General features: G+C 30.4%; 1 protein-coding gene across 4 annotated transcripts in view; it reads right to left on the reverse strand.

Annotated features, from left to right (window-relative positions):
• Positions 1-1672: 1672 nt before the first annotated feature.
• Positions 1673-14642, reverse strand: part of LOC124357129 (protein angel homolog 1-like) — a 30011-nt gene continuing 17041 nt past the window's right edge. For 2 of the 4 annotated variants that reach the window (XM_046808606.1, XM_046808607.1), the window contains 4 exons: positions 12295-12547; positions 6255-6304; positions 5891-6019; positions 1673-4544 (listed from right to left, as the gene is read on the reverse strand). In XM_046808606.1, coding sequence (XP_046664562.1) covers positions 4397-4544; positions 5891-6019; positions 6255-6304; positions 12295-12547 — 580 coding nt within the window. In that variant the 3' untranslated portion in view covers positions 1673-4396. Of the gene's footprint in view, positions 5569-5890; positions 6020-6254; positions 6305-12294; positions 12548-14642 lie in introns of all 4 variants that reach the window. The other 2 variants (XM_046808609.1, XM_046808608.1) reach the window with 2 other exon arrangements.

Genomic DNA, 14642 nt, shown 5'->3' on the forward strand with positions numbered 1-14642 from the left:
CTGATCACAATGAAGAATGAGTGCAGGTATAAAAACTAATGCACGGCCAGGTCAGTTTTGAAAAGTAGGACAGTTAGTCCACGCCGACACCCGTGGAAAACGGACTACCCTGCAGAAACGTGACGTCAGTCACCCTCGTCAAAACTAGGCGTGGACCTACAGTCCTACAATCACTTGAACTTCCTATAATAAAGATAAGATATCAACCAATCCTCTCCCCTCAATGTACTTCCTGTCTTTGTCACTGAGTCAGATAAAATTTCCAGAGGCAGCTTTCATGTTATATGAAACCAATGACCCTCCTCAAGTGTTATAATGGTACCTTTATTTTTGAATGTACAGTTGATCTATGTTTGCAGACATCAAATATCAAAAGCTTTATAAAAATAACCTGTATACTGATACAAAAAGCATTAAGAGTTATCAGTAAGACACGATCATCATTACAACCATTCTAATTAATTTTTGTTAACAAACCTCTTCCATTCCAAATAGGTGGGTTATTTCAGGTATCTATTAAACATAATGCAGTGGTTATAGAATAACTGTTTGACACTATGTAAAAATAAAACAAGATAGTTGTTTTTCAACACCGTCATTCAATGGATACTAAAGGGGGATCTATCAGCTAGAATGCAGTTCACAATATAACAGGAACATAGCTAAATAATAAGGAAAAACATTATTTGTTATCACATATTTTCACTATTATTATTATCACTATAATTTTAAAAAGAATAGTAATCAGAAGCTTGGTAAAATCAAGTAATCATTTTAAAAACCAACTAATTTATTTTATAAAAGTACAAATCTTGAGCAGTTGTCAAGTAACATGTCATACAAAAGTTTAACAAAACTATTTATTACTCTTAAAATATACAGCCTTTGGACATTGGTTTCAATGTTATGGTAACTAAACTACTTCCTAAAAATTAAAATATTACTTACTTACACTTAAAAAAGTTATAGCTATTCAAAACGATATTAGTTCCAGTAAAATAAGTAACTAACATTATTTTATACTACAGCTATATGCATTTAAATTTAGTCAATCTCAGACTACAACTCAGACTGTCCTTAACAAATGCAACACTTGCTATAAGACTTGTTTTACAATATTCTAAATTATATTTTACATGCAACTTCTATGTTTATTAGGTATTATTATACATAATATTAGGATTTTAAAGCTATATTATAGCTTTATAATCCTAACTAAAAAAACAACAATCATCATAAAACTAAAATGTTCAACATTAGATCTTTAGGTAGTATTTCACCTGTATGATTTTGTACCAGAGGTTTTCAAATTTTCAAAAATTTTTTTCTTGAAAAAAAATTAATCACAGAAAAGAGTGCAAGAAAATTGACTAACATAAAAAATGTAATTACAAAATATTGAAATCAGGTTCTTTACATATATCCATAGTGTAATAATTTACTTATTTTAATGTATCATTTATTGAGCGTAATTTTATTGTGCTCGTCAAAATTCACTTAAATAATTTACTAAGTATCAAGAAAATGTAAGTTAATTACAAGAATAATAACTAAATTGTGTAACTTCAGCTACCTGTTCGCTTTTATTATTAATAATTTACAGCAACAACTTTTTTCATTTATGTAGAAACAGATGACATTCTCTATTATATTGAAGGAAAATGTTTAAAATCTGAACAAATTATTAACATTCCTCTTTAATCTCTTTTCCTTCATAATATGTATAATTATTTATATTTAAAACCATTTAATATTATTATTTTTCAGTATATTTACATAATCAGCACAATTTCACAATATTATGGGGACTGTTTGGTGTTACCCATTTAATAGTTTTTTAACATCTTTTGTAATAAATACTTAAACATTGCTACTCATTTCTGATAAATTGGTATTGAACTGAATACTTGAATGCTCTACTGACATCATTCAAAAATATATTTAGGTTGCTAAACCCGTTGCAAGGAATTGCAATGGATTATTTAGCATTTCTGACACTGACACTTGCTGTGTGAATGGGGCTTAATAAATCCACCCTTTTGAATTAAACAATTTGAACTAAACCATGTATTAAAAATTAGAACATTTTTATTTGTAAAACAAATAATAAGGGTTTATCACAGTTGATGTCATCATGACGCCAACACAAAATTTTAACTTAATGAAACTCAGATATTCCTATAATTTAAGCGATCCCTCATGATAGTAAAATATGAAGAGAAAACTTGCATGACACATAATGTGAATGTTTACTACACAATAATATTTCTAAATAAATACAGTTTATACTATGAATTTAAAACATGGCTACTATTACATGAAATGCTAAACATTTAGGCTTAAGACTTTGGCGACTGGTTTTTTTGAGTCTATCTGTATCAAGATTGGGTACTATACCCCATAGTACATAAGGGTTATTTTATTTCCAAAACTTAACTATGGTTTCTATTTGTAGAGTTACTTCTGATGCTGAGATATTTCTCCTGCACCCCCTAGATAATGGGGAAGAAGCTCTCATGTAGTGCCATTTCAAGTATTGTTCGTTTACAGTTCTTGCTGCGACAGAGTGCTACTCATATTAACTTTTAGATTTAAATAGTTATATACAATGTTCTATAGTACTTAATAGCCAATCACAAGAAGGTTAAAATAAATAATAAATTTTTCAAATCAGGTTTAAAATTTATCATTAAATATTAAGAAATAAACTTATAAATCTTTTTTAATGTGAAATAGTGATTAATATACAATACTATGTTGTATAATCTAATTTTTCTATGAAATATCTAAAACCATTGTCCATAAGCTACTATGAAGGACGGGGAGAGTACAGAGCGGAATGATGTGGAAAAACAAAACAGTCCATCGGTGAAAATGTGTTGTATGTAGATGCTAAGGAGATAACTCTCAAATCATTACTCTTGCACGCTACAAATCTTACTATACTATATGACTCTTCGTATCTTTATATATGCTGTTTATGTAAATTCACAAATATACTAGACTGGTAAAAAATAGCCATTTATGCTTTTACCCATTATTTAATTAACTAGAATAATTTTATACCCTCAATCCTTTATCAGTATAGTACTGTATCTTGATCAGTGTCATTTTAAGTTTACCCACCTATTTATTACAAAACGATTTTATAACAAAATTACCTTTAATTACAGATTTATGTACGAAATTCAGTAATTAAACTCAGAATATCATACATATGTAAGGCACATACAAAATATGTAATCTATAATAAAATAAATTAATATTAAAAACTCACATACACATACTCTAGCATGCTGATTAGAAGAGAACCCTTAAAGTTCTATTTGTAATTTAAATGTGTTTCTGACATCAGTTGTTCAATTTAGATTATATTGGAGTGCAAAATAAGGAAAAGCATCATTTCAAGCATTACCAAAATAATTGGTTAAATTCAATACAATCAAATATTATTTGGTGGTTTTTTTAAGTATGAAAGAACAATCACAACTAATGTTTTCATAATTTAAATTAGAGCTATACCGCAGTTATTTATCTCCAGTACTAATTACTGTACTACTGTATGTACTAATAGTCAAAGAATTTGAGTTTTAAACCTTAAAATTCATCATGACATAAAAAAAAACTAACTAGTTAATAAATAATATTTTTACTGAAAACATTAATAAATATCAGAGAAAAAACATATGGGACAGTCATTTTTAAGTTTCAAAATCTTGGAAAGGAAATACATATGTCTATGATTCATTACTAACTACTACTTTACTGGTTTGAACTATACATACGAAACAAAATATCTAAACATTTATGGAGTTTCAACTTATCAATCTTAGATATTATTTAGTCTATTGTTAATTAATTTATACTTCATAAGCAGTACAAAATAAAATTTTCATTGCTTCATATTGAATTTTTCGTGTTAGCTTAGGTTATGACAGATAAAATCTTTGTAGAAGATACACCGAATTGGAAAAGGGATGACACAATTTAACAAACAATAAATGATTTCAGAAACAGAATTCATTATATTTAATAAACTACATCATAAAACTAATATGTGCCTAATATGTATGAACATTATAATATTATAGTCCACTAAAAATAAACAAATATTTGTTTGATATTGCATATTTGTAATAAAAATGTAGAATGAAATGTAATAACATTTCAAAGTAGATGATTCTCCTTCATTATCCCTCTTACTGCTATTGCCTGACTGGCTGGATGTTTTAAAACCTATTATTTAACTTATTTACTAAATGTGTGTTCTATTCATGTGTTCAAGTTGTGAAGCACGGATGGAGCTTGACATCCCAAGGCTTGAAAAGCAAAGATTCAGAAATCCAAGTCCAAAGGAGCATGTGATCACATGTAGCTGGGATTATTATGTACAAGATTAGTGTATGGGATATATAAAAGATGCTGTCAGAGGAAGGTGGTCTGATGCACAGAATTGGTTGGGTAGGTACGGGAAATAATACTTATAGTCCAACCATGATGGATAATGCAAACGAGAAACTAGCTGAAGTTGCTTACGACCTCCACTGCAACATAATTTTACAAAATATCAGCAAATTACAGTGTAAAAAAAGGCCTGTACATTTCTGAGAGCACACCATCTCATAGGTAACTAGCTTGAAGTAGATGAGTGATCCAGTTAAATAATTTCCGCTTCTGTGCACCACTTAAATTTGTTTTTGAGAGATTCATTATTCATTAATGGTATGAAATATATTAAGACAAGAAGTCTTGTAACACATAAATAATTTTTTTATCTCAATTAATTTCTACTCTGATGCCAAATATACTTTAAATAGTCTTTTTCGCTAAGTCAGAAAAAGTAGATAGATTTTTTTACATCTATATCATTAATTTATTCTCATGGGATTTATATATACTCAATATCTTGAAAACTGGTTGAGATACAAAAATCTTGTTTATAGAAGGCTAGGACATGTTATAAGCATTCCATAATACCTTTTACTTTTTCTCTAGATTTATAAATAACAGAGTATTGAATTAGTACAAATTGACTGGCTGCCATATTTAAACAAAATGGCTTACCGAGCTGGCCAATAAATTTAGCCAAGAAATTTATAGGATCAATATTTGTACCAATCTGTATGAGTTTCAGATTGTTTCAGCATTCCTATTACCAGTTCTCGATGATAGAATATTGTTATGGGATTTACATGTAATTAATATCTCTTAAAAGCAAATGTTGGTTCTTCTTAGCAACATACTAGAGCAGCCCGCAACAGTCTGATGACATTAAGGCAGTGTTGCCAAATCGCTGATGACCACCAGTTGTCTCAACTATAATATAGCTATTTATGGTCATACTGTTTGTTTGATTTACATATCTGCAAAACGGTAAAATCAAGCGTATGTATAACAGTTTACAATAACAGCTGGTCATATTTATTTATAGAAACAAATGTTGAGATAAACCAGTAATTTTCCACACAATCATGTAAAACTAGCAACAGTATAGGGCACAGCATGTAGAGGATGGATTTAGCTGCACCAGCACCAGCCACACTCAGACTATTTCATTCTTGCAGGCTGCTTTAACAATAACATAATAATAGTAAAATAGAACTGCTTGTTACCTAAGAAAATAGATTAATTTCGTTTCCCTCAGAAATAAAGTAAATCTTTACTTCATGTTTAGAGGGAATAAATTAGCTACTGTACTTGTTTCCCTCAGAAATAAAGTAAATCTTTACTTCATGTTTAGAGGGAATAAATTAGCTACTGTACTTGTTTCCCTCAGAAATAAAGTAAATCTTTACTTCATGTTTACAGGGAATAAAATAGCTACTGTACTTTATATAGCAGGTGGAGTGAGGGAACTATCTTAATTAGTCATGTACTTCTTATTCTTTACCTGTAAAATATGTAATCTTTTACAGACTTCCGTCTTTCAAACCAGTTTTCCAGACCTCCACATGCTTTGAAGGCAAATTGGTAAACATCCTCAAAGTTGAAAGGATGGTTCAAACACCATCGACAGGTACTGAAATCATATAAATAATTCATTATAAACACCTGTAATAATTTGCTACATGACATGTATGTGATAAAAAGTGATTGGATGTTTTATTTTAATTCCAAAACACTACATTATTCTTTTAACACCCAATCATTATGAAATTATATTTGTTTGATAAAAATCAGGAGATTGTGTTTAAACAATGTACTTTATTACCGAACGAGACTGTTAACAAAAATAAAAGAAGTATAAAACTTACTCATCCAGTGGGGGAATCAATTTCATTCCCCTTCCTTGAGCACTTTTATTCTACAACAAAGAGAATCACACATTACAACAATAGCATAATAACAAATAGAGGGATTAACAAATAATACATGTACAGTATAACACATTATGATAAGCTAAAGATGTGACATAAAGGTTACATTCAGATAAGATAATGTTTAGTGAATTCCTTCAAATATTCCATTACTGGCAAGCTACTACCTTGTTATTCATATACAAGCTAGAAGAAAGTGAAAAGGTGATTTTAACTTAACTCTTTGGTTAGTTATTTATTAACAATGGATGGTTTTAAAATAATAAAGGAGTGTTATGGACAGTAGCCATTGTTAAAAATAATAAAACTTTCTGAAACAAAGTTAAGACTGGGTTAAACATGTTGGAGTTTTAACATTTCAACAAAAATACCAATGTTAAACTATGTACCAACAAGTATAATGACAAACCCTTCATAAAGTTAAATACATCACAAAACATCAACAAAATCAATACCAAATAACTTGTTTTGAGCAATTCTTAAATCTACTTTAATGTCCCTCTGGTGAGGATGGTGACATTGGGGGTGAATTCGACTTGCTATCTGATAGTAGTCTGTTTTTGGGGCCAATCCGAAGATTCTTGAGACTGTCTTCAATGTCCTTAAAAATTGTATATTAATGTTGCACTACGTAATAGAAAGTTTAGAAGTTGTCCCGTGCGCCAATAAACTAATTTGAATTGTTACTGACGAATATACAGGGTGTTCACAAAAGGGTGTTAAAAACATACGTGGGTGATAGTACCACCCAAACAAAAAATTTCATATGAACATATAACACGAAATGTCTCATTTAGTTGCCTAGCCACCATTTTGTATTTTATACTAAAAAAAATGTCTAAAACTAGTTAAGCTAAAGAAAGCAAATTTGGCACATAGATTTAATAGATAAGAGATAAAGATAGTTGTGTTATTTTTTTGTCTTTAATGCTTGTGTTTCAAAATTTCGGGGAGGGGGGCTTGAACGCCCACTTACATATGGCCATGTATGACACATTAACACGTATGCAGCAGTCAGTTTGACTAAATGTACAATAAATTAAAATTCAGTTATATGTGTTGTCATTCCATTACAATACATGAAAAACAAAGACACAATTTAAAAAAAAGTAATGATGGAACTGTTTCGTAAAAGTTTTTTATCATTAGTACTTTTTCTTTTTTCTTTCTCTTATCAAGAAATAAGTAGGTATAAAATACTTAGTCTTATTTAATTAAATTTTAGACTTCATTAAAGTGAAGTCAAAAGCATACCGTAACACAGTTCTTTTCTTTTGTATCTCTATAAAAACAATAATACAACAACACAGTTAAAAAGCAATAACCAGTTACTATGAATAAATAAATAACAAACAAGAAAACCATTAAGTGATAACAACATTGTTAAATTAATCAATATACATTTAATGTAATTCATTAAAATATTTCACAATATGAAAACATAAACCCAGCCACTTCCAAGATAATGTTTGTTTATAATTATTAAAATCAACATTAACTTAATTATACAACCTATTGTTTCAAAATATTGTTTTTGGTTCAGTGTTGATTAGTTTGCAGTTTCGTACATTTTTAGTGTTAATAGAAAGTTTGATAATGATGTATGAGACATATAATTCTTTATCTATATTTATTTTTATATCTTACACTCATATTTGTAAATAATAGTTTCTTGTAACTCCATAGTTATCTAAGATTTATATTTTATATTTATCATCAAAAAAGACTTCATTAATAATTAGAAACAAAAACAATTTATTTAGAGGAATTTATTGATTATAAACATGTCATTAAAACGTCAATGAAGGCCAAGTATACTTCAGTGTTTTTGAGGCAGTATGATCAGTTTAGGGTTTGTAAAATATTTTTTTATGTTAAATTCATAGTCCTTTAACCCTCCAAGTGCTGGTTAGAACTGCCTTAAGTGCTGGGCATTTTTCAGTATGTTTGCAAGCGTTTAGAAAGTTTTTTTTTTATATACTGTTACCTTAATGTAAATACTACATATTATATATCATTATTTTCAGGAAAGATCACAGAATATGATAATAATACTTATATGACTTACCTTTACATGGTAAAATATTGCTGAATGTAAATCTTGACAAAAAAAAAAAAAAAGTTTTTTATTTTTTCACTTTGAGCTTAGATATCATTTCACCAAAGTTATGAAAATAAAAATCCAAGATATACAAGTTGTAGGTAATTTAATAATGAACCCAAAAGTATATACATCTTATGGGTTTACATATTGACAGAATTCACTCAGAGCAAAAAACGATAAATTGTAACACGTAAAAAATCAGTGATATTTGAAACATTGTGTACTACATTGTAACATGTAGTCTTTCTTCACTTTCACGTCTCAAAATGTGTTCAGTTCACAAAATATCACAATTAAAATCAACAATAAACTAAAATAATTAATTAAAAAAATATATTATGTACATAAATTTACAATCTTACGACGGAACAGCAATAAACAGAACGACCGAACCGTATGACTTGGAAATAAACATACGCTTAGAAACAGCTGTCGTATAGCGCCGGTCTTTGAGCAAAGACGTGCTCCATAGAGTATAACGAGTTCCGCATTTCTTCTAGTTTAATACTATATAAAATAGTTCGTGATATTCCGTAATATATAGCCACTAGCGTGGTTTAAAGAGATCGCGTTTTCTGACATCGCGCTCCGCGAGGTCAGCACTGGAAACAGGTACGCTAACATCGCGCTACGCGATGTCAGCACCTGGAGGGTTAAGATATTTTCCCTGAATACAAAAAGTATAATTATGTTTTTGGATCATTCTATGTGCAATTTTAGGCACCATTTAAAGTAGGGAATGTAGACAGTTTTGAAATCAGGCTCAAATAAAAATGTGAGGTTTTCACAGCACATGTACATAAGTTATAGTTCAGGTTGCGACATGTTTTTTTTCATTTATGACTTCAATAAATTATAGTTTTATTACTATTTAAAAAATTATGGTTGCCTGTAAAGTCGGTTTTACGGGCGAAGATTTTACGTGACAACGTCTTTTTCTCGGTAGAATATTTATTGATATGAATATTATTAAATTGCACAATAGGAACAAGGAATTGAATGAAAATAAGAATTGCACAAATTTTAACTATAGAAATATATTTTGTTTACTAAAACATTGTACATAATTTGAAATTAATTAAAATTTGTTATTGTAAATGGTAAAGTTGAATAAAACATTTACTAAAATTGGAATTTGAAATTCTTGCTAAACACAGTTAAATTCTAACTCCGCGCGTGGTGATTGGTCGGTTTAGTTCGTTTGTTTGGTCGCACTGTTATGACAGGTTAGAGGTTATAATTTGTTATTTTAAATGTTTGACTAGCAATACGCGCTGTTTCTTCTCAATCGACTGAATTACGATTGATTGCAGAGTGATTTAAACTAATAATTTACTTAACACTATCAACATTTGTCAATAGTATGACATAACCTATAAACTCAGTTTCTCAACTTTTGTGTCAATCTAACAATTAATCAATCAATCATAGTTTACGATAATGAAATATCAGTGTACAATTATTTACCTTTATTGTTGTAGTTGTTGTAAATGACGAATCTAAGCACTCCATATTTTCACGAATAAACATAGTTATCTGCTTTATCCCGTGCGGTGGACCCACAGTTATCTGCTTTATCCCGTGCGGATCCCGTGCGGCGGACCCACTGGACGGGCATCGTAACGTTACCGGGCGTTACACTTTTTCATGAGTGACTCCGAGCCGCAATCTAATTTAAGACGTTGTCACGTCAAAAAATCTAAATGTTTAAACTTTTTTCTGAACAAAACATACATTTTCAGAAGTAAATAATACACCACTCCCTGAAATTACAATATTATACATGTACATAATGTATAAAGTGTCCCACAAAGAAATCTTTGAACGTTTGATTTTATATTACTTGCCCATGTATGCACCTATGTAGAGTTGAAAATGTTTGGTGCATACATGGGCAAGTAATATAAAATCAAACGTTCAAAGACCTCTTTGTGGGAGCCTGACTATAAAATTGCCTAAATTTTAAATGCCCGTAATTTCATATGAAGTGATATAAAATTGTCCTACTTTTCTGTATTCTGGGAAGTTATGTTAAAGTGCTATGAATTTAACATAAAAACATATTTTTAAAACACAAAATTGATTTCACCACCTTAAAAGATAATGTATTTAAAAACACCATGACATGTCAAAATTGCATAATATTTTATGTTAAAAAGACCAAATTTTGGTCTAATTATTGTATCATGAACAGTTTTCAATAATACTTTATATAATACATTTTTGGTTTTTTTTTAATGCGGGTCATGAAATAAATGAGTAATGTATAGTTTTGCAGAATTTATCATGGGTCAATATTAACCATCTAGTTTTCAGTGAAGGATTATTTTAGGCAGTAATGTTACACATATGTATTATGGTTTACACAATATATAATATTGGTGGGAAGAATTCTTGCTTTCATATTACAATTTCTGTATTTCAGCCATTAACAAAACTTTATTATCTTTTGGTGGTTTAAGGATATAGACAGATAAGATTTAACTCCATGAAACAAATTTAAAGAAAGAAGTTTTTGCCTGTATTTGCTTTGAAATAACTTAATAACATTTTCTGAATATACAGGATAAGATGTTTATAATTGAAGTATAGCACGATTGTTTACTTATGAACTATAGAGATAAATATATTTTTACTTTAATTTCACGAGGGGTGCTAATAAGTAGAACATCTGAGGTCATACTCAAGTGAATACCAAGACATCTTATCAGGCTGTTATGAAAGATTAAAAAGTCAGTTAAAAGCGTGCCACATATAATTTTTATCAGTCAGGTTAGTCTGATGTTCTTGTGCGAGAATAGCGAGACAAGTTTTCTGTTGCTGTTGAAACAAAGAGCGGTTATCGAGTTCTTTGTTGCAGACGATTGTCCACCCATCGACATTCATGGGCTAGTGTATAAGGTGACAAAACTATTTTAGAAATTAATTGGTATTGAAACCTAACAGTTATAAACATAGAAAATTACATGTAAATGATGCTTCTAGTTCTGGCTAACCATTGAGTGTAACGACGAGTCTTATGTTGATGTACCTGCTTATTCGGGAAAAACACACACCACTCTTTTATGGTTTCTCTTAAAAACTAGTCAGCCATATGATGCCAAGAATACTTACTCTTGGAATGAAAACCATAGTCTTGAAAGAAGTCTGACAAATTTTCACTAGTATAAAGATGAAGGAAATGATTTCCTAAATAACATCGCAACTGGAGATGAATCCTGGGTTCATTACTATGATGTGGAGAAAAAGTCAATTGGAGGAAAAACAGACATTTGGAGTCACAATTTTCATAAAAGTTTGAAAGCTTTTTGAGCACTGCAAAGTTTATGGTGACTTTTGAGATCCACAAGGTGTGATTATGACCAAATAATTAACACAAGGTCAAATTATCAATTCTAATGTCTACTTGAGATACTGGAAAGAAGTAAAAAAATTAGGATTAGAACACAGATAATTCTTACTCCATCACGGTAATGTGTGACCATTTTAAAATTTTAAAGCTGACAAACATGTAGAAAGATTAAACAAAAATGTTTAATTTTGAGAATTTAAAATGGTTTTAAATAAATTTTGCCTTTAATACTTTGATTTGATTATCGTTTTGAACCTAAAATATTACACATTGAGTGAGAACAATTGTTTAGTTTATTCAATTTCAATAAATTCTGTTTTTGGTTAGTTTTAAAAGTGGCTATAACTAGTTAAATATTTAATTTTGACTTTAATATATCAACTTGGGAAATAAAATAAACACTGTATCAATCGTTTTTAAACATATAAGTGTCAAGTTTTAAGTGTCTAATTTTTCTTTTTGCTACACTTTGACTTTTTGGGATTTAAACTGGATAAAAACTTATAGTAATAGTTAAATACCTCAATTTTCTTAGCATCTTTCGGCTCTTGTGATAGGGCTGCAGACTTGTGAACCTTGCAAGAAGATCGAATGTTGAAGTACTTGCGCAAGATGCCATTGGGTACTGCCAAAGATTCTCCCAGTGGGGTAAAGATATTTCGACTGTGACATGACAGTATGTGGTTGCAATCCGCATGGCCATTCCTCAGCAGAGAAATCAGACCAGAGTATTCAGAAACATTCAGGTCACCAGTGAGTATTACAGGATGATATCTGAAACAATACTTAATTTACATCACTGGTCTATTTAGGGTTGTGCAAAGTTCAAGTCAAAGCCCTTTAAAATAACTTTTATAAAAGCTAAAAAAATGTTTTTTTTTCCACTAGGAATTGTAGCATTTAAGTAGGAAATTTTGTAATCAAGCACAAATAAAAGTAAATGAAGATAAACTGAAGATTTTTTACAGTAGACATGGATTAATGAAATGATAAACCTAAGTAAATTACATATTTTTTAATAAAATATCATGTCATTCACTCCAGTTATCTGTCTTATTCTGTACATATTATAAGAATTCATTGCCCTTATCTTCAACTGATTTCTGTGTGTCAGATTATAATCAACTCTAAATAATACTTCAAGTGCCTACAATTCCTTACGATATAGGTCAGTCTCATACACGACTGACTAACTAACTAAAGTGTTGTGCTTTTAAATGTGAATAAATTATAATGAGACCAAAAATCCTACAATTATATTTTTGAACTTTAATATTAAATAATATGGCTCAATCAGGGCCGCTTTGGCGGGCCCGGAAAAGATATTCGACTGGGTCCCATCATGTCTCGCCACCGCATCGCCGTCACCCTGTAGATGTGTAGTGGAGCTCACTCAGCCTGGTAAAATTGTCCAAAAAAACCAATCTGAGTACGGGCCTGGGCACAATATTTACTACCAGTAATTTAAAGTTTGAGGGAGTGTAAATTCTGGTATATCCGCTTAGTACACAGGTGGTTTAGTTCTCCACTTATAAGGATTTTGACAATTCTTGTAATGTGTTACCAGTTTAAGGACATTTGGTACATAATTAAAAATTGCTTCAAGACAAAATCTGTATATTGCAATTTCTAACTTTCATAAATGAGTTAACAAATACAAAGAAATTGTATTTATGATGGAAGTACAAAGTCTATTTCTAATATCAGGAAAGCAAAAGGTGAAGAGCTACAACTATGAAGAAGAAATCAGATTCACCAAACTCAACTCCAATATTGAATACAATGAAGAGAATTAAACAATTGTTTGTTAGTTTTCAAAATGTCTGCTTTTTAAAGCTTCGGTCTCAGATATCTAAGAAATTGTTAAATGTAATGTTATTAGATTTTTTGCCCCGTTATATTGTTTTTAGTTCCATTCAAGGCAGTTTGTTTTAATCTAACCTATATAAAAAAAAATTTATTGTTCAATAGTGTATACAGGATTCTTCAGCAGGAATTCTTGAAGCGAGCTCCTCAGTCTTTTTCTAGTAGGTTCTTAACACCTTCACTGCGACTCTACGCTGAGTGAACCTGACTAGTATCACTGTGATTCTGTGCCATAAGGCGGTTGCCGAAGTCAACGTGTTAATGAATTATCATGCTATAATGTTGGGATTGTGGATTTATTTTCAGCTGTAATGTAAATACTGTAACAGCAAGTTACTTTTAATTAATATACAGGGTGTACATAAAGTCCTGCACAGGTATAATATTTTCTGAACGATAACAGATAAATCAACAAGATTTGGTACATCAACACTACACCTAAAAATTTACTTTTTGAAGGAACTATCAGTTTTCTGTATCATCATGGGGACGTCCCGCAAGGAGTCAGAAGGAAATTTTAAATAGGAGCATAGGTGAATATGCACATCATTTTAAAGGGCTTATCTAGCAGAGTTTAATGCCGCAAACCGCACTCAAAAAGATTGATCCAGTACAAAATGGCGCCACCTTTCTATCAGTGCGCTTTAGTACAAAAGAGTTTGTCGTATTGCTTGTAGTTCTTCAACTACACTATGTCGCTTGACGAACGTGAACGTATAACACTTCTTATTATGGTTGGTTGGGGAAACAACAGGCGATCACACGAGGAATCGCGCACTGATAGAAAGGTTGGACAGCACTACTAAAACAAGAAAACTAGAATAGCCTACTATGAATAGACTGGCTAATAGGAAAGTCCAAATTGCGACCCAAAGATAAGAGCTTTCTAATTGTTACTGTTATCAGGTTTTCCCCATTATCAATATATTAGGACCAAATTTGTAACCCTTGAGGATAACTAACGTCATAATTCACTTCTGTACAACTGACAAGTATAATGTAG

This window comes from Homalodisca vitripennis, chromosome 3, assembly GCF_021130785.1.
Source record: "Homalodisca vitripennis isolate AUS2020 chromosome 3, UT_GWSS_2.1, whole genome shotgun sequence".
In the NCBI taxonomy this organism is placed as follows: domain Eukaryota; kingdom Metazoa; phylum Arthropoda; class Insecta; order Hemiptera; family Cicadellidae; genus Homalodisca; species Homalodisca vitripennis.